Below are 26663 nucleotides of genomic sequence, written 5' to 3' on the forward strand. Positions count from 1 at the left end.
TTTTTCTCCGAGCTGAAATGTAACTTTACCTTTTAAAAAAAGTCTGAGCGCACAAACCAAAGGGAGGTGCTCATCTCTGACATCAACACTGACAACGTTCCTCAGAATATCAGTGTTCATGGCACGACTCACATACAATAGTGTGGTTCATAGTAGCAGCCGGTTCGATAAGTGCAGACAGGTTCTTCATGACCTTAATGTCTCTGATAAGGGGAAAATAAAAAGGAAGGTGAGAACTCTGAATGAGAACGTGAGGCTAAAGGAATCTGCTGCTCCATGGAAACATGATTCCCACAGTATGAAAGATGGGAAACCAAATCCCACAACTTCAGCTCACACTAGGGGTGGGCGATATAAACGATATAAATTTGGCCAACGATAGAGATTTTGACTATACTGCTCTATCGCGATAGCGCATGTTGATGATGTCATCAAGCTGTTTTGTTCGAAAGCATCTCAGCGGCTAAAACCATTATCATCTGCAAATTATGGCGGGCGACAGTCACAGCAAAGAGATGGAGCACTTTTGAAATATGGGCAAAGCCAAAAACTGCACTTCCTCCACTTCCGTAACATTGATTCATTAATGTTGAATTCTCTCGCAGCTGCTCTGTTCCCATGTTGTTGCAGTATATTAATAACTAACCTCGTATTGTGGATGGATTATCTCAGTTGTTCTCCTGACTGAAGTTTGGCCCGTGTACAGCATCCAGCTATGTGATTGCATTTGTCCCTGACCACCAGAATCCCTCACGTTAACTTTTATCGAGTGGAAAAAAGTTGGCGTTCATCCTCCAGCTTCACTGTGCTAATGTTATGCTAACATAGCTGTGTCGCTAGCAATCACGTAGCACAACATTATATACCAGGTAGTCCAACTTCAGTAACCCTGCAAACGCCACTGCTGTTTAGTTTTCTGTCTTCATTTATGTTGGAAGTGACAGCAGAGCTGTACGTTTGAATTAGTTTCAAAAATGACATGCTATATCATGCTTAGGTGTAAACTAGCGAGCTAACTTCCTGTTAACTTCTAACTCCGTTAAATTTAATAAATTCTGTTTTCATGGATGCCTGGATGTTAAACTTAATTGTTACACCCGATAAAGCAGCAACGCTGATGATTTTATTAAAGATGAAAGAATTTAAACCGTTTTTAACTCTCAGTGTTCGTTTGACTTTGGGACCTGAAGCTGACGGAGTTTAGGACCCAGATTACTCTGCGAAGCTCCTCACTACGGCAGCCGTAATGCTCTGACAATCCATCAAAACATTTTTTAACAGATTTCTGCAGCCAAAATCGGTTCGAGGTCAGTAAGCACAACCAGAATTCATACATAAGGCACACTCTCGATTTTTGAGAAAATTAAAGGATTTTAAGTGTGGAAAACACGTTATACAGAAGAAAAGAATATATCTGATATATATCGTTACCGCACGTGCTTCAAATTATATCGCGATATGGATTTTAGGCCATATCGCCCAGCCCTAGCTCACACAATACTTTTCCTTAATGTAATTTGGGTGTTGAACATGGTGCCCGTGCTCAGGCTCCTCCACCTCACCTCAGCACTACTGTGTCTGCCTGACGCAGACCTCCGCCGTGTCAGCCGTGATCACGGTTAGTGCGGTGACCTCACAGCGCCGGCTCAGGTGAGCGTTAGGTTTGCAGAACGGACTTTAATAAAAACATCTGAACCATGACGAGATTTTTGGCAGAATGATGCTACAGTGTTCAGATGGGTTTCCTTCATCAACAGTTTTAATTTTCCACAAACATTTCTTAAAGTAAGTCGAATTATCTAAAAATAATAAATACATTCTCCTCCCTGTGTTGAATATTCTGACAGAAAGTGTTAGAGCGGCGTGTTGCCATGAAAGCTGAAATCAACTTAACCTGCACCTGACTCAAACTGCTCCATGTCAGGAGGATTACTCCCACCATGAACCTCACACACAAACTCCATGCTCACTCTTCTGCACGCTTGTTTGATGGTGATTTGTTGTGATGGCAGCTTGTCAACCCAAATGTGCTCATAAAAATTAAGCTTAATGTCCACTCCTGCCAAAAGTGACCAGTTTGGTTGTTTTTCTGCAGTTCAGCTGAGGATGATGGAAAGCTGTAGAAAAAAGCACACGAGCTGTTACTCCAAATAAAAAAGACAAAAACCGGATATAGCTGCAAAACCTCTTTCCAAAATTGCATTTTTTACATTGTGCACATTTAATCTGTTGCACAAAGGAAAAAGAAATGACGGCTTTCTCTAAAGAAATAGGCTTCAGCTCTAAGAAGCAGCGGAAAATCATTCCACGGTGGCACACGCTAATCTCCCAGCGTTACGTTAGGAAACGCCGCCGCCTCCAAAGGCTGCAGGCAGGATTATTAAGCATGTTGTTCTCTTAGAAAGCTGCTACGATAGAGGAATATCTGGAAAAGGAACGAAACACTGCAGCTAATATCAAAGCTGTGAGAGACAGAAATAGGAAGCAGTCAGAGGTTTAGAGCCGTGTGGTTAGAAGAAAGAGAACTCAAAGGCCGGTGAGTGTGTGTTAATATTTCTGTTTATTGGCAGACAACAAAGAGAGTCTAAAAAGGACACGCAGATCGATGCGATGACAACAACTGACAGGAAACAGGCTACACCTTAGTGGCACACAGTTGAACAATCCCTGCATCTAAAAAGTTAACAGGTAACATGACTGCACTCATGGTGAAAGCTCCACTGAACTGTTGTTGGGTCTGTATGCAGCTTTAATGCATCACAGAGATATGCTGTTCATTTACAGGCAAGAGACGCAAAATCAGGGCCGCAGCAGGTGGATGTGTGATAGAAAGCCACCGTGCATACTCCACTGTGGGCGGCAGCTTCAGGATGTTAACTCGTGGCTACCAGGAACGCGTCAGGAGTTCGGACAAACTAAAATGTTCGTGTATGGCATACGTGATGATCGCAGCCACAGACCCAACAAACACAGCAACAGCTCTAAGAAGATTTAACAAGACGCACGTTTTTGAAACAGCAATTAAAAAAAATTGAAATGAAAGTTTCAGAGCTACAAACCAAACTTTCATCCTTCAGTGAAAAAGAATAAAAGACAGAACTGCGTCTCCCTGACATCGTTCACTTGGGCTTACCTACACATTTGCTTTATTAAGGATGGTGGAGAGGAAGAAGGGACTGAACCGGGAAAAAGAATAAATAGTTCTGTAGGGTTTCAATACACAAATACCTCGTGTGTGTGTGTGTGTGTGTGTGTTTTGGATGCTGGGTGTTGACAGATCCGGCTTGCAGCACTGGCAGCTCTGAGAGGGTTCATGCCTGGATGGTGTTTGAGTGTTTGAGTGTGTGAGGACACGAACAGAAACTTTACTGCTGGCTTCAGTGTGACAAAGAGACGCAGAGAGGAGATCCACACGGGGCCACGACTTTGTTCATGTGACTTTAGGCTTCTACATCTGGGAAACTGACATGAATAGGACATGACTTTATTAATAACGGACAAATGTGGCTGATTTGGGAAAAAAGGAAACAGTGGAAAACCACTGAGGTCAAACAGGAACTCAAAGTAATGAATTCTAAATGTGAGCGTGCAGACGTCCAGAAACAGCTGATATACCCAGAGTGAGTCACAGTGTGTGTGTGTGTGTGTGTGTGTGTGTGTGTGAAGCTGATGTGAGGTCTTGTCCACAACCTCAGACTTTCTCCTTCATGCTGGATCAAGGAGCAGTGGATAGGACAGATTGTGTGTGTGTGTGTGTGTGTGTGTGTGTGTGTGTGTGTGTGTGTGTGTGTGTGTGTGTGTGTGTGTGTGTGTGTGTGTGTGTGTGTGTGTGTGTTGTACGGGGAGAAGGGAGGAGGTGCACAGAAGCAGAAGCACAGCGGGCTGACAGTCAGCATGGCGATGGAGGCGGGTTCTAGTCCTCTGAAGCGTGGGGATTGGGAAAGGATAAAAACAGGGGCGTAGGATAAAAGAAGCATCATGGGAGCGGTAAGAAGGAAAAGTGTAAAGAAAGAGATTGCAGAAAAGAAATAATAAAACAGAAAGAAGAGTGTAAATATAACAAAACAGGGAGAAAAGAAGGAGGATAAAGAGGAAGGGATAAGGAGGAAAAGGGAAGAAACCAGGTTAGTAAAGATGTCACAAAATCAACAATGAGAAAACATCTCGTCCTCACTTCATTACTGCACATGAAAAGATAAACGACATCCTACAGCTGAGTTTGTGTGCCATGCAGAAGCATCGTGCAGCACAGGTGACATGCAGCATCTCAGCGCACACACACACACACACACACACACATCTGCATTTGCACTGTCAGGATTCAGCTTGTGCTTTCAATCCTCTGACCCAGTTACCACTTATACCGCCTGCGTCCTTACCTCGGGGACTGCTGCGATAACAGTGATGGATGGACCCACTGTGTTTACCAAAGTAGGAGGAGAACAGGTTTATCAGCCTAAACTGTGCTCCTGCTGATCTCAGTACAGATGCAGTGTGGCCAATCAACCACCTTTTTATTAGAAACGCATGCAAACACCACGGTAACCACGGTAACACAAGTTGCCCGTGCATGCAGAGGGTTACTATGGACTTATTTACATGCAGACCGCTTCCTCCCACTGTCATCAGCATCCATCCTCACCGTGACTTCATCTCAGTGGATCCTACACAGGATGTGAGTCAGCAGTGACTCACAGGACGGCTGATTTTAAACAGAACGATGGACCAACTGAACGCAAGGTAATTCACTGCATGTGACTGACTACTGGAAGTGCTTCCTTTGGTTCTTGTTTGCTTGTGTTATAGATTAAAAGAGCCACTTGATTTACCGTGGGTGCCTTTTTTCCATCAAAAGCCCAAACTCACCGTTTAGGCCTGCTGCAGCCAAGACGACAGAAAGACCGAGGAGTAGACAAAGAAGCTCTTGGAAAACTAAATCTATAAAAGATGTTTGCAAACCTGCACCAGTGGAGTTAGCAGCTACTAGTGGTGCAAGGTGGGGGTGGGCGATAGAAACGATATACGATAGAAACGATATAAATTTGGCCAACGATAGAGATTTTGACTATACCGCTCTATCGCGATAGCGCATGTTGATGATGTCATCAAGCTGCGCCTGTTTTGGTCAAAAGCGTCGCAGCGGCTAAAACCATTATCATCTGCAAATTATGGTGATAGTCATAGCAAAGAGATGAAGGACTGCTGAAATATGGGGAAAGCCAAAAACTGCACTTCCTCCACTTCCGTAACATTGATTCATTAATGTTGAATTCTCTGCAGCTGCTCTATTCCCATGTTGTTGCAGTATATTAATGACTAACCTCGTATTGTGGATGGATGATCTCAGTTGTTCTCCTGACTGAAGTTTGGTCCGTGTACAGCATCCTGCTATGCGATTGCATTTGTCCCTGACCAGCAGAATCCGTCACGTTAACTTTTATCGAGTGGAAAAAAAGTTGGCGTTCATCCTCCAGCTTCACTGTGCTAATGTTATGCTAACATAGCTGTGTCGCTAGCAATCACGTAGCACATCATTATATACCAGCTAGCCCAACTTCAGTAACCCTACAAACGTCACTGCTGTTTAGTTTTCTGTCTTCATTTACGTTGGAAGTGTTAGCAGAGCTGTACGTTTTAATTAGCTTCAAAAATCTCTCAGTCAGAACATGCTATGTCATGTTTAGGTGGAAACTAGCGAGCTAACTTCCTGTTAACTTCTAACTCTGTTAAATGTAATAAATCCTGTTTTCATGGATGCCTGGATGTTAAACTTAATTGTTACACCCGATAAAGCAGCAACGCTGATGATTTTATTAAAGATGAAAGAATTTAGACCGTTTTTAACTCTCAGTGTTCGTTTGACTTTGGGACCTGAAGTGGACGGAGGTTAGGACCCAGATTACTTCGCGAAGCTCCTCACTACGGCAGCCGTAATGCTCAGACAATCCATCAAAACATTTTTTAACAGATTTCTGCAGCCAAAATCGGTTCGAGGTCAGTAAGCACAACCAGAATTCATACATAAGGCACACTCTCGATTTTTGAGAAAATTAAAGGATTTTAAGTGAGGAAAATACGTTATACAGAAGAAAAGAATATATCGTGATATATATCGTTACCGCACATGCTTCAAATTATATCGCGATATGGATTTTAGGCCATATCGCCCAGCCCTAGTGCAAGGGATCAAAAATCTCACGGTTCGGATCGGATCCCGGTTTTAAGTCACGGATCGGATCAATTTTCGGATCAGCAAAAAAAGACAAAAACTGAAGATACCAACAGATTGCTTTCAGAGATGTGTGACTGTAATGTTTGCTGTTGATGCTCCACCAGTCTGTGGACACCGTGCAGTTCAGATGCTTTTATAGATCAACAGATGCGTAATATTTATGTGAACGAATATTTGTATTAAATGAGAACGAGACTATGACTTTAACCAAAAGAATAGCAGCCTTAGAAATGTATTACTCCATTTCTAGGTTAGTCTATGATTACTAGTCTCAAGTCTTTTAAATCCACATTTTGTTTGCCTACTGGTGGTGGTCAGAGGGCCCGGTGGCGCCAGTGTCCGGCAGCCTCGCCTCTGTCAGTGCGCCCCAGGGCGGCTGTGGCTACAATGTAGCTGCCATCACCAGTGTGTGAATGTAGTGTAAAGCGTTGGCGTCCATAGGGACTAAGTAAAGCGCTATACAAATACACCATTTTGTTCACTGTTATTCCATTTAGAGTGAAACAGATAATAGAGCAGGGCATGGCCAGTCATCACTGGAATAACAGGAAATAACTGGCAGATATAGACGAGCCGGCGAGGTCAGAGCTAAACGTAGTTACCTGCGTCTGTGTCATTTACTGTGAAGAGGAAGTGAATCAGCAGTAGGCTGGACTCTGCAAATACCTCCTCTTAGAGTCTGATTGGTCGAGAACAGACCTCCTCCACCCACCACCATATTTTCCCTGTGAGTGTAGAAGATGCAGGGATGCAACCCTTCACACTGATAGAGGCAGCAGTGGGAACTGGGCTTTGCCAGTGAGGGACACGATACACAATCACGTACATACCCATGCATGATCTTTCTCCAGCAAAGCCATGCAGAGCAGCACTTTATGGATCATCAGCATCGTGACCAAAACAGCGAACAGAGCAACAGAAGTGTGTATGGGCTACTTATTTAAAGGTTGGGAGGTGGGAACAAAGACTACTCAGACTACTGGAAAGGAAAGTTTGGAGCACACACCCACACACACAACAAACACTCCTCTCATTGGTCTATTTGTGTTGAGAGAGATAGTTCAGATAGTTCATTAGACTCTTTGTATTCATTCCTCATCTCTGCTGCTTATTATTTCAAATATGAGACGACACCAGATCAATTTATTCTGATCGTATGCAACAGGACTGCTGAGCACACAGTGTGCAGCTGATGGTCTCATTGCAAGGATCCCTGCTGATTATCAGCGCAACAATCTGACCACTTCCTGTAGCCACTTAAGACTCGCTGTCATGCAAATACAGTTTGATGTTAAACAGAAAAGCAAGTCTTTGCTACTCTTTCTGTCCTTTTTCCAACATTAAACTAGTTTCTGCTCAGTTTGAGCATCCTGGAGATTTTAAAAAGCCCCAAACATCCCACACACACAAACAGGTACACACAACCAATGAACGTGAAGCTCCAGATGGATGAAATGAAGCTCGACAGGCAAGTAAAGGTCAAGAGGCCATGATGGGTGGATGGCGACGACCAGCTGGCCTTTGCAAACAGACCAGCAGGACAGGCAATTGTGGGATGTGTCTTACCAGGCTTCTGCACCCCACGAGCTTCCTGCTTTCCATTCTCCATTGCAGTACCCGCGTCTGCACACACACGCACACACAAACACGAAAACAAGCAAAGACATTACCATCAGAGTGCTAATGGTTTGACCTGAGAGGAAATCAAACTGCACGCCGCTGCTCTGCACGCCGCTGCTCTGCACGGCGGACATACGACACACCGAGTCGGCGATCAAATGGAAACCACTGACCCTGTCTTTACTGGCTTTTTAAAGGGCATCTGGATATGGCTGTTGTTCACTTGTCTGCCTGCGGCTGTGCTTGCTAATACCACAAAGGGCAGTTACAGTCAGGCAGGGCCGGCAACGAGACGCATATATCGGCTGGTGTCAGGGGAGGATGCTGAAGGAGTGATGCTGTGTGACATGTGACTTATGAATTATTGACCTTTGTTTGAGAAATGTGAACTTCAGACACACTTTTACACAAGTAACTAAAACACAAACGACAAGACTGACCAAACACTGTTAATACTGTCTCAGGAATGAGCATTGATTAGGGCACCGCCGATCTCAGTCTGGCCTCATAGTATCAATACTGTCAACGAGTTTCACCATAAACGTGCTGACACAGCACTCAGGAAGCAACAAGGAAGGAAACTTGTGTTTGGTCCATTATTGGTGTGTTCCAACGATTCCTCTGAGCTATAAATGATATACTGTTGATTTCTCTTTAAACACATTTGTAAGGACCAGTGTTGGTCAAGTTACTTGAAAAAAGTAATCAGTAACAAATTACTGATTACTTTCCCAAAAAGTAATCCCGTTACTTTACTGATTACTTATTTTCAAAAGTAATTAGTTACTTAGTTACCTTTTAAAAACATGATTTACAACCTGAATAGGTGATAAAGTGATAGATCTTTCAGCCCAATTCTACTTTTTCTGCATAATCATCATACAAAATGTAATCAAATGGAAAAGTCTCTTTTTAAAACTTGTTTTATTAGTTTTAATCTTTTAACTTTATGCATCAAGCAAACATTAAATTATCTGCAACATTCTCTGACTGGAAGAAATTAGTTTAACATTTAAACCTATTTTCTGCACATTCCAGCACATAAAATAAAATATTTTTTGTGTTTACACTCAGTCTTTCAAATAGATGAAACACAGCAGAAAATAAATAAAGTCAAAGACTAGCGGTCCTGTTGCTCTATTTTCACCTGTAAAGCAGGAGTGGGGTAGGCGGAGGTTTACCCTGGTGCAGGTGTGCCGCGGTCAGTGGAAGAATCCGCGAGTTTCTCTGTGAGTTTCCCATTACGTCGTAGCTACTCGGTGCTTGTTTGGAAGTTTAGGGGTTTTTTTCGCTGTAAAAAGAAGTTTTCTTCCCACGCACAACGGACACTAATGTTTTTGTCACTTTTTATGGAATCAAACTCAAAGTAAGGTCAGTACTTCCACGCTTTAAACGCTGCACGCTCATACTCTCTCTGCACTCGATATATGATCCATTGTTGATCTGCACACAGCTGTTGTCACGAACGTTGCACTCGCTTACGTCACTGTCATGAGACATTCTCGCAAAAAAATCACGGTTTTAGTAACGCAGTAACGCAGCGTTCCGACGGGAAAGTAACGGTAATCTAATTACCGTTTTTGCAATAGTAATCCCTTACTTTACTCGTTACTTGAAAAAAGTAAGTAACACGTTACAAGTAACGCGTTACTGCCCATATCTGGTGAGGAAAGTGAATTTGTGGGTTGTACCCAATACAAAACTTTCCACATCTTCTCTAAGCACAAATGGGTCTGATGGTGAAGGGCAGGCGTCCCAGCAGACGTGTGAGACTGACCGTGTGCCGTATGGTCAGTAGGTAGGTAGCTGCTCTCTATGGTGCATAAGTACTGACAGGGTTGTCTTCTTGGGGCACCAGCTTCACAGCCTGTCTCTGACTTCCCTCTACATGGGCACACGCCAAATGATGCTGCAACCATCAATAGCAGAAGAAGCTGTTGCATTGGCAGAGAAGATCTGGCAAGTTTTTCATGGATGCAACCCACACACTCAACTCTGCTGCTCAACCCACAGAAGCATTTTCCTTACAAACGTCATTAACCCTTTAAAACCGGTCAGAGCGGCACGCTCTGTTTTGCGTAACTATTTTTAAATCCCGGTAGCTCTGCAACCACGTGAGCTAGCGCAATAATTTTTTTTGCATATGAAACCGGAGGAGTTGTACTTACATCTTATGCCATCAGCTTGTCCTCGGTCACAGTTTCCTTCCACATATAGCTTTGCAAAAACTGCATAAAAAGCGCTTGCAGCAACAAAAACATAATATTCCAGAAACACGCTTTGCCGATCCGATCAGCTGTTTGTAACACATGTCCGCCATGACCTGCCCGAAACCGGAAGTGACGTCATTTTCGCGGAAATGTAGTTTTTTACCGTCCGGGCCTCATGAGCCTATACTGGTGTTTTTAAAAGTTATGTTTGACTTTATGACTTTCTGTGTCGTTTCTGGGATGCTTAGGACTCATATTGCACTGCTGGAAATAGTTTATTTTGATGCATATGCTGCTTTTTTGCAAATTTGCATTATAACATTTATTTTCGTTTTTCCTGCAGTATATAAAAATTGGTGTATTTCAAAAATAAAACTATGAAGACACTATTTTGTGCAACTTTTTTGTATTTACAGTTTTGAGGAATAAGCCTCTTAAATTTCTCTAACTAGAAATATATGTTAAAAAAACAAAAACGATTTTAAATTTTTTTGTAGTTTATTGCACTTTTTTGCAATTTATGTAATTACTATGCACTTAACGCAGACATATTATTAAAATTTAGGCTGTAATGGTTGTATATCAACTTGAAATGCTCCAAAAAATGGCTCCACAGCATGTAAAAATATAATATAAGCTCTGGCAGACTTGGTTCTATGGTAGGTCTTAAAGGGTTAATAAACAGTAAAGACTTATTGACAAGAAGCAGTGTTACAGCAAAGAAATAACTGCCGATTCCAAAACAAGACTAGGCTTAGTCACATGCTAAAATTAATGCTAAATAACAGGAACCGTTTATTTTCCACAAGACTGGCAGGTATGGGAAACAAATGGAAATCCTTTTAAATTCCACAGTGGCATCATGGTGCTGTCTCCCCTTTGTGAACAAGCTAGAATGAAAACAAAGCTCTGAACCTTTCTGCAAATCACCCCACAGAGGTGCGTGTGAGAGTGCAAATGTCAGATGCAGTCAGATTGTGCCCAGGTACAAATAGCGCAGGTATTCTGGTGAATTCACACCACGCGAAGTCACGCCATGCGCTGCCCCCACCGAGCGCTGTGCTGACAGCTTGCAAAACCAAAGGGATGATTTCCAGAGGTAAGAACGTGCCTGGTGGAGACGACTTCCTGCTGCTTGTTACATGTGAAGAAAGGACAAACGGCCTAAGCAGCTTTTATCTGTTCCTAAACCCCTGGGAGCGGCTGCTGGAGGGCCTGGGAGCGGCTGCTGGAGGGCCTGGGAGCGGCTGCTGGAGGGCCTGGGAGCGGCTGCTGGAGGGCCTGGGAGCGGCTGCTGGAGGGCCTGGGAGCGGCTGCTGGAGGGCCTGGGAGCGGCTGCTGGAGGGCCTGAAAGCGGCTGCTGGAGGGCCTGGAAGCGGCTGCTGGAGGGCCTGGAAGCGGCTGCTGGAGGGCCTGGAAGCGGCTGCTGGAGGGCCTGGAAGCGGCTGCTGGAGGGCCTGGAAGCGGCTGCTGGAGGGCCTGGAAGCGGCTGGAAGTCTTTATCTACACAGATAAACTTTAAATCTGCTTCTTCAGCTTTACAAACATTTTTAATTTTTTATCATTTTATTTTGGCTTTTTAAGTCTTCTGTTTTTGAAGTTACTCATAACTGTGTATTATTTGTTTTATTGTTGCCCTTCTATTCACACTAAGCTCCTATTTATCTAAATTTTAATAATAACAACTTGTGAATAAATGCCCCATATCTCTGTTCTTCTTCGCCACTTTGTAATGGTCTGATTGGTCAGCTGTGCACATGGGAGGTGTTTCACGCCCAGAAATGTTCAGTTTTTCATAAAGATGCAAGTCTAACTCGACTAATCGTGCTAAACGATGCAGCGCTTCACAGCAGGATGCAAACCAGTGCATGCCATACGTACATAAACACGCACTGATGCATTCAACCACCGAGCACGGAGAGGACAGGCGTGCACAAAAACATACAGATAAAAGTCAAATACGACGGGTGAAATGCACGAGTGCAGCACTGCACATTACTGGAGCACCGGGGCTCTGAAAGAGGGAGGAAAACAACAACAAATGTACGCCACCTCCATCTCCCCGTCGTGCTGACAGAGGACAATGACTCGCGGACTGCCTCGCCCTGCTGTTTGGCACTCGGCGTGTCAGCATGTGTGCGTTTGTCCAAATGCACACAGCGTGCCACAGTTGATCACTGGCAACACCACCCACGGCCCGTCCTGCAGCCGGCTGTCACTGACGAGCGCCCACACACAGTCTGACTGTCTGACTGAAGTGTCTGGCTAACCAAAACAGGCCCGAGAGCCGAGTCATTCTCGGCTAACCGTCACTTCTTTTTTATTCGATCCATCTACTGTTTGTCTGCACTGCAGCTGACCTCTTTATTTATTCGATCGTGTACTTTTGCATCCTTCTCAGCCACAGTTCAAACTGCGGACAGCAGCTTAATGTCGTATCAGCTGATATTCACTTACTGCTTTCTTAAAGCTCTGACAGGAAACAACACTGGCAGCTTACTTATTCTAATCAAGCTGTGGCGTTTGTCTCGGAGCTGCTGCCGTTTGTTCTCGAACTTTGGAATTCCTTCTGATTCCTGCAAACTCAAACTCAGCCACAGGGTAACGTGAAACTCCTCACGACAACAAATGCACCCAGGAACACGTCGCCCGTGGCTAATGACCCAAAGGCATCTGATCACATGTGCCACACTTATTTTAGAAGCTTTCTGGAGCCAAGCAAGTTGCTCAAGGACACTTCTTCTTCTTCTTCTTCTGCATACTTCTAACCAGCTGTCTCACTTCCTCCCTGACACAGTCGGAGCATTTACTGACAGCTCACAATAAAAATACAGTTTCCTGTGTCACGCCCACATTTCACCAGCCAAATGTTCAAAGCACTGACTGCTGCTCTGCTTATCTTCTGGCTGCTGTCTGCCCTGTGGGTGAATGACACCCGAGCAGATCCAAGATGGCAGCCAGCGTGCAGCAGCGCCTGCATCCATCAGTCATACAGGAGCAGCTGGAGTTCAGGTCAAAGACACACCCTCTCTGCTTTAAGAAGGATATTATACAGAGTTATAGTCTATGGGAAGAGGAGCATAACTGTACGCTGTATTACTGTTTTATTATTGTACTTTGTTCACAGCTGCTAAATCTTTTTAGAATATTTATGAAGAATATCGGCTGATGTATCATTTCTTTCATCTATTCTTGCTCAACCACTAATTATTTTATCAACAATGCATCAAATATGAGTTGAAGTAACCAAACTACAGAGCATTATTGAGCAGTTTGCCTCAGCTTTGCAGAGCATGCATGTTGCATGTTGTTGCATGAACATCTTTTACAACATCCGTCTTGCTAGCCACAGCATCACCCTGACAAACCCACGGTGCCCACTGTGACAGCAGAAATCAGCTGCTAATCAGAAGCTACGTGAAAGATATTTTCCTTAGGAGGTAAAAAGAAGAATGAATGCTGCGTTTAGATCGATGGATCCAGATAAACATGCTGTTCCCCTGCATGTGTTTGCCACCCATATGATACTGACGACATCACGTTCATCTCACCTGCCCTGGCGTCATCGTTGTCCAGCAGCGGGATGTAGTCCGTCTTTCCCACCGTCTCTCCGACCTTATCGTCAAAGTGCTCCGCCTCCAGCTCAGCCACAAAGTCCCTGTGCACCATGTTCTCCGGGCCGGGCTGGGGAACGCTGTCCGTCAGCGCATCGCTCAGACTCAGGTCTAACTCCGCCATGGCTGCAGACAGAAAGACGCACGAATAAACAAGAGTGCCTGTGTTTTCTTCCTGGTACATCGTCATCTTTTAAAGTAATCCAAGTCAATCGGCCTTTTACTTCCAGCAGATTTGTATCTGCAGCTTGAACCATCCAACCAACTATGACAGATTTATCAGCATTATGTGATCAGTAAAAGATGCTCGGGGTGTAATTAGACATGGGATCATTGCCCCGAGCAGCTCCCACGTCACTGCCTGCAGCTCAGGGTACGAGCTGTTTGTAAAACACAGTCCTGGCTCACTCATAAACATGATGTCATCACTCTAGCTTTGCACCTTTAAAACACTCTTCTTTAAATGTGGTGATTGAGGGAAGCAATAATCCAAGAATCAGGAAACCAGGATTACTAGTCCCACCTGCAAACATGGAGTCCTGAATCCTGGATTTTGTCTGCAGGTATATGAAGACAAAACGAGCGGACAGAAAGAGGAAGAAAGTGAAAAATGGAAATGATAGGAGAAGTGGTCGAAGGAAGTTAGAAAAACTCAGTTCCAGCCCACTGGATCGTTTACTCAGGAAGTCATGCTTGCTTGGTGTGATCGGAGGAAAAACATTTGAACTGAACTGGGCTTCAGATTTGTATCCTGAGGCGGGACAGACGCAGCCAAAACACCTGCGTTAGCTGGCATTCCCCCTGCTCAAGTCTACCACCAGCAAGGACTAAACCTGACCGCTCCTGTGCTCGAGGGGAAACTACACAGAAGAAAACTTTCCCACTGATAAAAACTCATCTGCCACAAGGGGGCGGAGTTTCAAACGAGATCAGGGTGTTTGAATGAAACAGATGAGCTGGAACGAGACAGAAGCACAGTCTGTGCCTACACATGGACTCGGACGGACGTGAACACGCATGCATGCAGTCGTCGACCAATCTGTGAGTTCAGCTGACCAATGGCCACCTCGGGAATCTGCAGAGTCCTGCTGCGTCATCTTCCAGCTATAATGCCAGATTATCTTGGCCACAGGAGCAGCCGGCCTTTCTCTGCTGCTCAGACACGCTCGGCATTAATCTGTCTCAATTCTGCTCCACACTTTCATCATCAGGGCGTCCACTGTGTCCAAAACACTGGGTTTCATATCCACACATGAATAAAGCCACGCTGCTAAATATCATCAGTCCATGCAACACATCTGCAGAACAAACACAGCAAGCCGGCACCAACTCAACTCTCTATCCCCATCTACTGGACGGTTTTCTTATTGACTGCACAAAGAGCAGGTACAGGTATCCACCCCAGAAACGCTCCCAGTCACATAACTGGGTGGAAGAACTGTTTATTTGTAGTTTGGCAGCCTTTAATGACAATTAGGAACAATTCTCTTGCACTCGTTAGACTCATTTGGGGTTCAGAGGTCTTATATTTTCATATACAGGTTCATCTCAAGGTTACTGAGAGATGCAACAGAATCACCTTTGAGCCATAAAAAGTTTTGACTGAAGGTAAGGTGGTACTTTCTTATAAAAGCCTGATTCATCCATTCACACGTGCATTCATGTCTGTGCCTAAGCACGCTCGACCCACCGTACTCGAGGTATTTAAGAACTAAACTGCTCGAGCTGAAGCACAGCCTGACATGCTACGTCTGATATTTATATATTTACAGAATCAACATGTGGTGCCTGTTAAAAAAGACGTCTTCACAATCAGTGAGAAACACAGAAAACTGTCGTGAATGACAAGCAGCTCTCTCACAGGCGTATTCATGTGTGTCAGCAGCCGTACGAGTCCCCAGCACAGACCAGGGTGTGTCGCAAAAACGCCGCTGCCTCCACCTCAAAGCCATGCTGGTCACAAACGTTGCCCCAGTTTCCATATTTAACCCCACATCATCTGTGTGTTTAGTACACAGTGTGTCATTTGCACCAGCTGCACAGTTAGCCGAGTGATCTGTGCCACCCAGCCTACAATGTCATTGGATTCACTGCAGGATGAGATAGCGTACGTCTTTGTTCGCTGCCTGCCCGGCCTTCAGCTGCTTCCATTTCCATGGGCCGTTTCCCACATAACCACAGGAGGAGAGGCTTTTCATTAGCCTAGCTCCTGCAGTGGGACAGAATACCACCCTGGGATTAAAAACTCATAAGATTTTGGGGCTTTTTGACCTGAGCAAATGTACCCGAGCTGGAGCTGAGCTGCTGTTTTCACCTCCTGCTGCTGACAACTCTGGTGTGGCCACTCGGAAATAATCTGGATTCAACAAAGGAAGGAAATCCATGGAAAGGGCAGTTTCTATTGTGTTGTCTGCCAACATATGCTTGAGTGTGTGTGTGTGTGTGTCTTGCTAAGTCTCTTTTATATACAGTCTGGGCTGTAAGCCTGGGTGTGTTAGCTGAGGTGAAGGTTAAGCCTCCTCACAGTCTGCTTCCACACTCCTCTACTGAATATAAACAATAATACAGCCTGACGGGAACACAAAGGCCGATCTAGCAGCAACATGAGGAACATGAGCAGCTCCAAGGAAGCAGGAACGAGGCCTGTTTGTGTGGCAACGACTTTCATTTCCTCATCACATCATTCTTTCTTCAAAGTAGACACGACACAATCATTACAGCTGAGTCGGGTGAGTCGGGTGAGTCAGGTGAGTAAGGTGAGTCGAGTGAGTCGGGTGAATCGGGTGGGTCGGGTGAATCAGGTGAGTCGGGTGAATCGGGTGAGTCGAGTGAGTCGGGTGAATCGGGTGAGTAAGGTGAATCGGGTGGGTCGGGTGAGTCGGGTGAATCGGGTGGGTCGGGTGAGTCGGGTGAATCGGGTGAGTCGAGTGAGTCGGGTGAATCGGGTGAGTCAGGTGAATCGGGGGAGTAAGGTGAATCGGGTGAGTCGAGTGAGTCGGGTGAATCGGGTGAATCGGGTGGGTCGAGTGAGTCGGGTGAATCGGGTGAGTCAGGTGAATCGGGGGAGTAAGGTGAATCGGGTGGGTCGAGTGAGTCGGGTGAATCGGGTGAGTAAGGTGAATCGGGTGAGTCGAGTGAGTCGGGTGAATCGGGTGAGTCGGGTGAATCGGGGGAGTAAGGTGAATCGGGTGAGTCGAGTGAGTCGGGTGAATCGGGTGAGTCGGGTGAATCGGGTGAGTCGAGTGAGTCGGGTGGGTCGGGTGAGTCGGGTGAGTCAGGTGAGTCGGGTGAGTCAGGTGAATTGGGTGAGTCGAGTGAGTCGGGTGAATCGGGGGAGTCAGGTGAATCAGGTGAGTCGGGTGAGTCAGGTGAGTCGGGTGAGTCAGGTGGGTCAGGGAATCGGGGGAGTCGGGTGAATCAGGTGAATCGGGGGAGTCGGGTGAATCAGGTGAGTCGGGTGAGTCAGGTGAGTCAGGGAATCGGGTGAGTCGGGTGAATCAGGTGAGTTGGGTGAATCGGGTGAATCGGGTGAGTCGGGTGAATCGGGTGAGTCGGGTGAATCAGGTGAGTCGGGTGAATCGGGTGAGTCGGGTGAATCAGGTGAGTCGGGTGAATCAGGTGAGTCAGGGAATCGGGTGAGTCGGGTGAATCAGGTGAGTTGGGTGAATCGGGTGAGTCAGGTGAGTCAGGGAATCGGGTGAGTCGGGTGAATCAGGTGAGTTGGGTGAATCGGGTGAGTCAGGTGAGTCAGGTGAGTCGGGTGAGTCGGGTGAATTGGGTGAATCGGGTGAGTCGAGTGAATCGGGTGAATCGGGTGGGTCGAGTGAGTCGGGTGAATCGGGTGGGTCGAGTGAGTCGGGTGAATCGGGGGAGTCAGGTGAATCAGGTGAGTCGGGTGAGTCAGGTGAGTCGGGTGAGTCAGGTGGGTCAGGGAATCGGGGGAGTCGGGTGAATCAGGTGAATCGGGGGAGTCGGGTGAATCAGGTGAGTCGGGTGAGTCAGGTGAGTCGGGTGAATCAGGTGAGTCAGGTGAATCAGGTGAGTCGGGTGAATCGGGTGAATCGGGTGAGTCGGGTGAGTCGGGTGAATCGGGTGAGTCAGGTGAGTCGGGTGAGTCAGGTGAATCAGGTGAGTCGGGTGAATCGGGTGAATCGGGTGAGTCAGGTGAGTCGGGTGAGTCAGGTGAATCAGGTGAGTCGGGTGAATCGGGTGAGTCGAGTGAATCGGGTGAATCGGGTGGGTCGAGTGAGTCGGGTGAATCGGGTGGGTCGAGTGAGTCGGGTGAATCGGGGGAGTCAGGTGAATCAGGTGAGTCGGGTGAGTCAGGTGAGTCGGGTGAGTCAGGTGGGTCAGGGAATCGGGGGAGTCGGGTGAATCAGGTGAATCGGGGGAGTCGGGTGAATCAGGTGAGTCGGGTGAGTCAGGTGAGTCGGGTGAATCAGGTGAGTCAGGTGAATCAGGTGAGTCGGGTGAATCGGGTGAATCGGGTGAGTCGGGTGAGTCGGGTGAATCGGGTGAGTCAGGTGAGTCGGGTGAGTCAGGTGAATCAGGTGAGTCAGGTGAATCAGGTGAGTCGGGTGAATCGGGTGAGTCGAGTGAATCGGGTGAATCGGGTGGGTCGAGTGAGTCGGGTGAATCGGGTGAATCGGGTGAGTCAGGTGAGTCGGGTGAGTCAGGTGAGTCGGGTGAGTCAGGTGGGTCAGGGAATCGGGGGAGTCGGGTGAATCAGGTGAATCGGGGGAGTCGGGTGAATCAGGTGAGTCGGGTGAGTCAGGTGAGTCGGGTGAATCAGGTGAGTCAGGTGAATCAGGTGAGTCGGGTGAATCGGGTGAATCGGGTGAGTCGGGTGAATCGGGTGAGTCGAGTGAATCGGGTGAATCGGGTGGGTCGAGTGAGTCGGGTGAATCGGGTGAATCGGGTGAGTCAGGTGAGTCGGGTGAGTCAGGTGAGTCGGGTGAGTCAGGTGGGTCAGGGAATCGGGGGAGTCGGGTGAATCAGGTGAATCGGGGGAGTCGGGTGAATCAGGTGAGTCGGGTGAGTCAGGTGAGTCGGGTGAATCAGGTGAGTCAGGTGAATCAGGTGAGTCGGGTGAATCGGGTGAATCGGGTGAGTCGGGTGAGTCGGGTGAATCGGGTGAGTCAGGTGAGTCGGGTGAGTCAGGTGAATCAGGTGAGTCAGGTGAATCAGGTGAGTCGGGTGAATCGGGTGAGTCGAGTGAATCGGGTGAATCGGGTGGGTCGAGTGAGTCGGGTGAATCGGGTGAATCGGGTGAGTCAGGTGAGTCGGGTGAGTCAGGTGAATCAGGTGAGTCGGGTGAATCGGGTGAGTCGAGTGAATCGGGTGAATCGGGTGGGTCGAGTGAGTCGGGTGAATCGGGTGGGTCGAGTGAGTCGGGTGAATCGGGGGAGTCAGGTGAATCAGGTGAGTCGGGTGAGTCAGGTGAGTCGGGTGAGTCAGGTGGGTCAGGGAATCGGGGGAGTCGGGTGAATCAGGTGAATCGGGGGAGTCGGGTGAATCAGGTGAGTCGGGTGAGTCAGGTGAGTCGGGTGAATCAGGTGAGTCAGGTGAATCAGGTGAGTCGGGTGAATCGGGTGAATCGGGTGAGTCGGGTGAGTCGGGTGAATCGGGTGAGTCAGGTGAGTCGGGTGAGTCAGGTGAATCAGGTGAGTCAGGTGAATCAGGTGAGTCGGGTGAATCGGGTGAGTCGAGTGAATCGGGTGAATCGGGTGGGTCGAGTGAGTCGGGTGAATCGGGTGAATCGGGTGAGTCAGGTGAGTCGGGTGAGTCAGGTGAATCAGGTGAGTCGGGTGAATCGGGTGAGTCGAGTGAATCGGGTGAATCGGGTGGGTCGAGTGAGTCGGGTGAATCGGGTGGGTCGAGTGAGTCGGGTGAATCGGGGGAGTCAGGTGAATCAGGTGAGTCGGGTGAGTCAGGTGAGTCGGGTGAGTCAGGTGGGTCAGGGAATCGGGGGAGTCGGGTGAATCAGGTGAATCGGGGGAGTCGGGTGAATCAGGTGAGTCGGGTGAGTCAGGTGAGTCGGGTGAATCAGGTGAGTCAGGTGAATCAGGTGAGTCGGGTGAATCGGGTGAATCGGGTGAGTCGGGTGAGTCGGGTGAATCGGGTGAGTCAGGTGAGTCGGGTGAGTCAGGTGAATCAGGTGAGTCGGGTGAATCGGGTGAATCGGGTGAGTCAGGTGAGTCGGGTGAGTCAGGTGAATCAGGTGAGTCGGGTGAGTCAGGTGGGTCAGGGAATCGGGGGAGTCGGGTGAATCAGGTGAATCGGGGGAGTCGGGTGAATCAGGTGAATCGGGGGAGTCGGGTGAATCAGGTGAGTCGCTCATGAGCAGCTCCAAGGAAGCAGGAACGAGGCCTGTTTGTGTGGCAACGACTTTCATTTCCTCATCACATCATTCTTTCTTCAAAGTAGACACGACACAATCATTACAGCTGAGTCGGGTGAGTCGGGTGAGTCAGGTGAGTAAGGTGAGTCGAGTGAGTCGGGTGAATCAGGTGAGTCGGGTGAGTCAGGTGAGTCGGGTGAATCAGGTGAGTCAGGTGAATCAGGTGAGTCGGGTGAATCGGGTGAATCGGGTGAGTCGGGTGAGTCGGGTGAATCGGGTGAGTCAGGTGAGTCGGGTGAGTCAGGTGAATCAGGTGAGTCGGGTGAATCGGGTGAGTCGGGTGAATCGGGTGAGTCGGGTGAGTCGGGTGAGTCAGGTGGGTCGGGAGAGTCGGGTGAATATTTTTATTCTTTAAGGATAATGAATCAGTTCGATGCTGTTTATCCTCCTGAGGAAATGAGTTCAGACGTCCACACCGAGCATCAGTTATCCAGTCTACATCACGTGTATCCTGCTGTAATATCAAGAGGACATCCTGGGCTTTCTATTAACGCCCCATCTGTGGGGGTTATCTGAAGGTGAGGAGGAGGAAGGCCAGATATAAGAGCAGGGAGGTGAAAGGTCAAAGGACACACCAGCTTTTCAGGTGCTGTTTATTGTAGGTTTATTGTAGGTTTATTGTAGGTGCTTTATGATTTCTAGACGAGGAGATAAGACTTTTCAGTTGACCTCAAACACGTTTAACCTTTATGGTCTCTTTCATATGTCTGTGCAAACAGCATGTTCTCCCTCTCTCTCCTCCCACAGTCCAAACACAGTCAGTGGGTTAGGTTGATCGGGGATTTGAAATTGCCTCGCTGTGTCCGACAAACTGGGCGTACCCTTCCTCACGCCCTGTGACAGCTGGGATCGGCTCCAGCCGCGTGACTCTGATGAGGATAAATGCAACAGGATGGAGATGCTGAAACTGGTTTGAAATTATTCTTCAGCATGAAACAGGACGACACTGCCGACCACCGAGACAGCTCGTCTGATCACACAGAAAGTGTCACAGGAAGCAGCGAGAGGCGCTCATCTCTGAAAACATCTGTGTCCAGAATGCAAATGCTAGCCGCTCCGTGTAGCCAATGACACACTTACTGACAGCAAAGCTGATCTGAAGCAACCAGGGCCACCCACAACGGGCAGGTTAACCACCTGATGATTTGTTGGTGACATAAGTTAACTGGTGAAGCAGTCAAGTTGTTTCCACTCAAACAACAAGATGATTCTAACTGCTAACACGACTGTGCTGTGTTGTAGAGGGAGAGCTCTGCTTATGCACAGGTGAGCGAAAGAACCACGAGCTCGGCCTCGGCAAGAGTCGAGCATTATAGCAACTGTCAGAGCGACTGGTGACATAACACGTAAACTCTAATCCCACAAAATCCCCACAATTTTTTCTCCTTCTACTTAAATATATGACAACACAACATAATGTCATGTTGGATTAATCCTCAGGCAGGCTGGGGTCAGGAGCCTCAGCAGGGCGAATACTCGCTCACCCAGACTCACCTAAAGACGGTCGGAGAGGAAATCTTCTTACTGGGAAAAGAACTGCATGGTGTGATTTCAGCTTCCTCGGTTAATCATTGAGCAACAATCTGGATTTGAGTTTACAGCAAGACGTTTGTCCTCTGTGAATCATTACCCCGACCGTAAAATCCTCAATCACATCATCTACAAGGAAACATGTCGCAGCTCGAGTCAGAAACACACGGTTTGATTGCTGCTTCCACTTTCACCTGCAGCACGCTGTGCCACAGAGCAGCTCAGCTCAGAGCAGCTATAATTACTCAGCTATGTGAAAAGACCGATGCCCGTCCACTAGTGTAATATGACAAAAAAAAGATTAAGCTTGTGACACACAAAGCATGAGATCAGCTCCCTGTTAAGCTCATCTTCAGTCCCAGAATAAGACACAGTGCATGTGTGAGATTTTAATACGAGCAGGCAGCAAAGCTGAAACTCTGCAGTCATGGTGTCAACAGTCGCCTGCAGCTACACTTACTCTGCTTTAAAGGTTTGGGAGGAGCATGTGGAGCTATTCAGCGCCCAAGGTCAACGTGGCTGTAAAACAACTGCGGGGTAGCTTAATTCCCCGACAATACAGACCTATGATTATGTGAGGTCACATGGTCACAGTGTAAGGGGAAACGCTGACCTCACTGGAGTCTGCTGAGGTGTATGAATCACACACTGGACAGTGTTCACTCTGAGCAGAGCGTAGGAGATGCTGCTGCTGCTAAATACTGATAACTGCTGATCCAGCCGTGCAAATACTCTGATTACTGCCTGTAAACATGAGTGGATTTGCTGTTTCCTTCACTGCTGTTTCCTTCACTGCTTTTCCTTCACTGCTTTTCCTTCACCTTCACTGAGTTGTAATGGTACCTACTAGGGCTGCACGACTAATCGTTAGAAAATCGCGATCTCGATTCATACTTATGTGCGATCTCATTTCCAAATGACAACGATTTAACAAAAAGAAAAAAGACGACGATTGTACCGCATTTTGATCCGGGACGTAATCCGCATGAAAACAAGCGCTCACTCTTCCTGCTCAACAAATGACAACGCTACACAGTGCCGTCCCACAACTATTTTCTATTGTTGCACTACCTGCTCTATACACGCAGTGTCAGCAACGGTGGAGACGGCATTTCAAGCAGTACAACATTTTGCAGCAACGACAAAACGTGAAACATTTGTTGTTTTTATGTTTATTTATTGTTTTTATGTTCAGTCTCAACTGTTACGAAGTTGATGTGCAGTTAATAAGTGCAATAAATATTTATACTGGAAAAGAAAATTGTGAGAGAATCGTGATCTCAATTCTAAGCCAAAAAATTGTGATTCTCATTTTATGCAAAATCGTGCAGCCCTAGTACCTACACTCATCACAGACTGCTGAGCACAGCGTTCAGTGAAGAATGTTGACACACCTGCTCCCGTGGAATGAAACGATAAACAGACTTATTGTTATCTCAGGTAGCTGAATGCACCTCAGCCACATACGAAGTTAGAAAAGTGGAGACAGTTTCAAATGTTTATGAATTTTTAAACGTTTTTAAGCTGGGACCAATCGCAGATGAGCAGTGAAAAAAAAGAATTGGGCACATCTTTTATTTTCCTTTTACAGAATTCTGGAAAAGAAAAAGGATGTGCCTACTTGTTTCTTTTCCTGGTGGCCCTGATCTTCTTCCATAGCACAGAGATGAGCTCCAGTATAGGAAGTCTCATTTGAACCATGCATGTACTTTGGAATAAAGCACTGATACCCAAAGAGTAACGAGGGGGCTGCCCTTTCCTAGCCCAGACCCGTCATTACCTCTGCAAGCTTCAAACTGCACCTGCAGATGTTCCTGTAACCTGCAAAGGTGTTTGCATCGATGGGACAGTGAGTGTGACATGCAGGAAAGGAGAGAAGGACGTGCACAGTGGGCTGGGCGTGCAGTCACTGTGGGAAGAGCTCACCTCTGATGACACTTCCTCTAAACGCTCAGCTTACTGTGTGTGTGTGTGTGTGTGTGTGTGTGCGTGCATGTGTGTGTGTGTGTGTGCGTGTGTGTGCGTGTGTGTGTGTGTGTGTGTGTGCGTGCATGCATGTGTGTGTTGGTGTGTAGCTCGCATTGCTGCTTCAGTGAGTTTGTGGCTGCCGTTGTTTTCATTAGCTTCTCCTCTTACTGTCACTTCACAGACACAAGTCAGCACATTAACACTGAACAGGAAGTGTGCAGTTTCAACGAGCCACGATTAATCCTCACAATATTTACCAACAGCTGCATAATCTGGATTAATGTCCAGCGCCGGATTAGAGAACACCTGATGATCCTATAGAAGTCCACGACTGACGAGAGCAGTCGGGATTTAATCTGGATTTAATGTTGCTGATGAGCTGCACGTATGTTAGTGTGACCACAGTGTGTGTGTGCGTGTGTGTGCGCGTGTGTGTGTGTGTGTGTGTGCGTGTGTGCGTGTGTGTGTGTGTGTGTGTGTGTGTATGTGCGTGTGTGTGTGTGTGTGTGCGCGCGTGTGTGTGTGTGCGTGTGTGTGTGTGTGTGTGCGTGTGTGTGTGTGCGTGTGTGTGCGCGTGTGTGTGTGTGTGTGTGCGTGTGTGTGTGTGCGTGTGTGTGTGTGTGTGTGTGCGCGCGTGTGTGTGTGTGCGTGTGTGTGTGTGCGCGTGTGTGTGTGCCAGCTTCCCCTTTTTCTTTTTTCTGCATTACAGTTTTCATCTGTTACACAGAAACAGCTGACGAGGGACTTTCAGCCACAGCTCACTTTCTCTCTCCCCCTACAAGACACCCCCCCCCCCCACACACCCCCACATACAGGATTAGCTCATAAACAAACTGATGGATTCAATTACGTACTGTTGTTTTTCTAAATCAGATGAAACCTTCGTCACCTTCGACTGTTGTGATCATTTATTGAGCAGCACGTGTTCACGTCGTCTGCAGGACTTTTTATTCTCAGACATGAAACAGCAGCTTTAGTCCCTCAGCTAAGTGCAGGGGAATTTGGTGAAGCTGGTTTTTCCTTCCATTAAAACTAAAACTATACTTTTCCTTTGCAGTGCAGACACGAGCTATTTAAACACCCTCACATACAGACCTAAATGTTTGGCAACACACTGGCGTTGTATAAGTGAAACTCCAGTGCAGTTCAACGAGACACTAAGTCTTTACTCCGCCTGCTGCCACACTGTGCCTGTGCAGCTCAGTCCCTCTGACTACTCGCACACCTGGTCAGCTGGCGTCTCCAGAGCAACTTTAATGTCTGGAGACAGCAATAAAACCACAGTAAGGCAGTTTGCGTGCAATCTGTGATAACACAGAGATCCACTGAGTCAGTGAAAACTGCTAACCTGTCCACGCTGAGCACATACCAGTTGTTGCCAATTGTTTCAAATCTCTTAGGTTGGAAACAATTGGCAGCATATTTCACTGCAATCGTGCATTTATTTAACAACACAAGCAGCTGATAATCAGTCAGGCTCCCTGCTGCAAACAGACATCGCTGCACGAGCTCAGAACAATCATAACATGTTAGCAATGTGACTGTTTACAAACGAAGCAGCAGTCATTAGCAAACCCGTATGTCTGACAGTGACCACAGTCGCTTGGAGACAGGTTACCTGCTGCCAGGTGACTTGCGCAAGTCAAATGTGCCGGTGTTACAGTCAGTCTGTGCAATCAGCTGATTGCTGCAACTACCTACAGCCAAATGTGAAAAACAAATGCAATCACAGGGCATCTGCCTGGTTTCCTGCTGCATGTTACATGTGAGGACTCCCGAGGACGATGTGCAGACCTGATTCTGCCGTCGCCGGGTGAAGCCTGCAGCACTGTGGACACAAAGTCTTTATTTGTGAAATAAAAAATGATGAAAGAAGGCGCAGACAGCACGACCCTCCCTCTGTACGTTTATATGAAAGCAGAGAGGGGGGGAGGGAGGGGAGTGAGTGATCTGAAACCTGTTCACACCCTTTAAATCACAACTTCAAGTATGCCCACAGGGCATCCTCCACCCTGTCACGCTCAAGTGTCATGTCATAAAAACTCCTCGGCAGACATTCCTGTCTGAACTGCATACGTTTATTCTATTATGCAGATGACACACACACACACACACACACACACACACACACACACACACTTAATACCAAACCAGTTAAACTTCCTACTGGCCATGACAGAAGATGCTGTCCCCCGTGTGTCCAGCTGCCACCGCACTAATCTGAGGGAGATGCTATCACTGGCATTCCTGGCGGGCCATTCAGTTTACTTCAGCAAAGTCACACAATTGCAACACTTTGTCAGCGCACCCTACCAGGAACACACACACACACACAAGCATGCACACGCGAAAGAAGTAATAGTGCAGCTATTCACAGAGAGAACCAACTGGTGAAAAGCAGCGTCTGTCCTAATGTAACGAGGTCACAGCTGTGTTTACGAGCCTGTAAAAGCTGCAAGCAGAAAACATGTTCATCGATTCTATCAAGATTACTTAGACTTGAAAAGTGTGTCGACTATCCTGTGTGTCCTGGGATGTGAGTGGGGTGAATACACACTGCATGTTTGGAGTGACCATTTCATGCTGCTGACTTCCTGTGTGTGGTATGAAACTCTACACCAGCTGAACTATTTACGAGCAGCAAACACTTCAGTGATTGAGCACAAACAACAGTTTCCTCGGATAAAGGAGGAAATCAGAGCAGTGAGCAGATCCTCAGACACACCCACAGACACCAGCTCACACTCTACTGTACCAGACAGATGGTCTCTCACACTTCTGCACATCATCTAGTCATAACACACACACACGCACAAACAACAACATGAAGTTAGTGGTAAGTCACCACCAGGCTCTGCAACTGTAACTACTATGATTGCTCCAAGTGGCTGAGAGGGAAACACAGAGACACAGACAGTCCCACGGGCCTCTTGATTGGTTGCTGCGTTCAGGGCGTGGTCTAGCCGTGTGTGTCACACAGACACAGACGCTGTAATTAGTCTGGGGAGGTGCACAGGTGCAGCACAGTGATCCTATATTAGGAGGACCGAACGGCGGTGACCGTGTGCAGTGGCTGTGAGTGCACACAC

General features: G+C 47.1%; 1 protein-coding gene across 9 annotated transcripts in view; it reads right to left on the minus strand.

The window, feature by feature from the left end:
* The window catches only part of LOC102790489 (uncharacterized), a 120205-nt gene that overhangs the window by 73232 nt on the left and 20310 nt on the right, over positions 1-26663 (minus strand). For 8 of the 9 annotated variants that reach the window (XM_087845831.1, XM_087845822.1, XM_087845828.1 and 5 more), the window contains exons 2-3: positions 13614-13802; positions 7799-7855 (exon numbers count right to left, since the gene is read on the minus strand). In XM_087845831.1, the coding sequence (XP_087701957.1) occupies positions 7799-7855; positions 13614-13800 (244 nt within the window). In that variant the 5' untranslated portion in view covers positions 13801-13802. The remainder of the gene's footprint in view (positions 1-7798; positions 7856-13613; positions 13803-26663) is intronic. The other variant, XM_087845824.1, reaches the window with a different exon arrangement.

The sequence above is a fragment of the Neolamprologus brichardi genome, chromosome 9 (assembly GCF_056152115.1).
Source record: "Neolamprologus brichardi isolate AB-2024 chromosome 9, ASM5615211v1, whole genome shotgun sequence".
In the NCBI taxonomy this organism is placed as follows: domain Eukaryota; kingdom Metazoa; phylum Chordata; class Actinopteri; order Cichliformes; family Cichlidae; genus Neolamprologus; species Neolamprologus brichardi.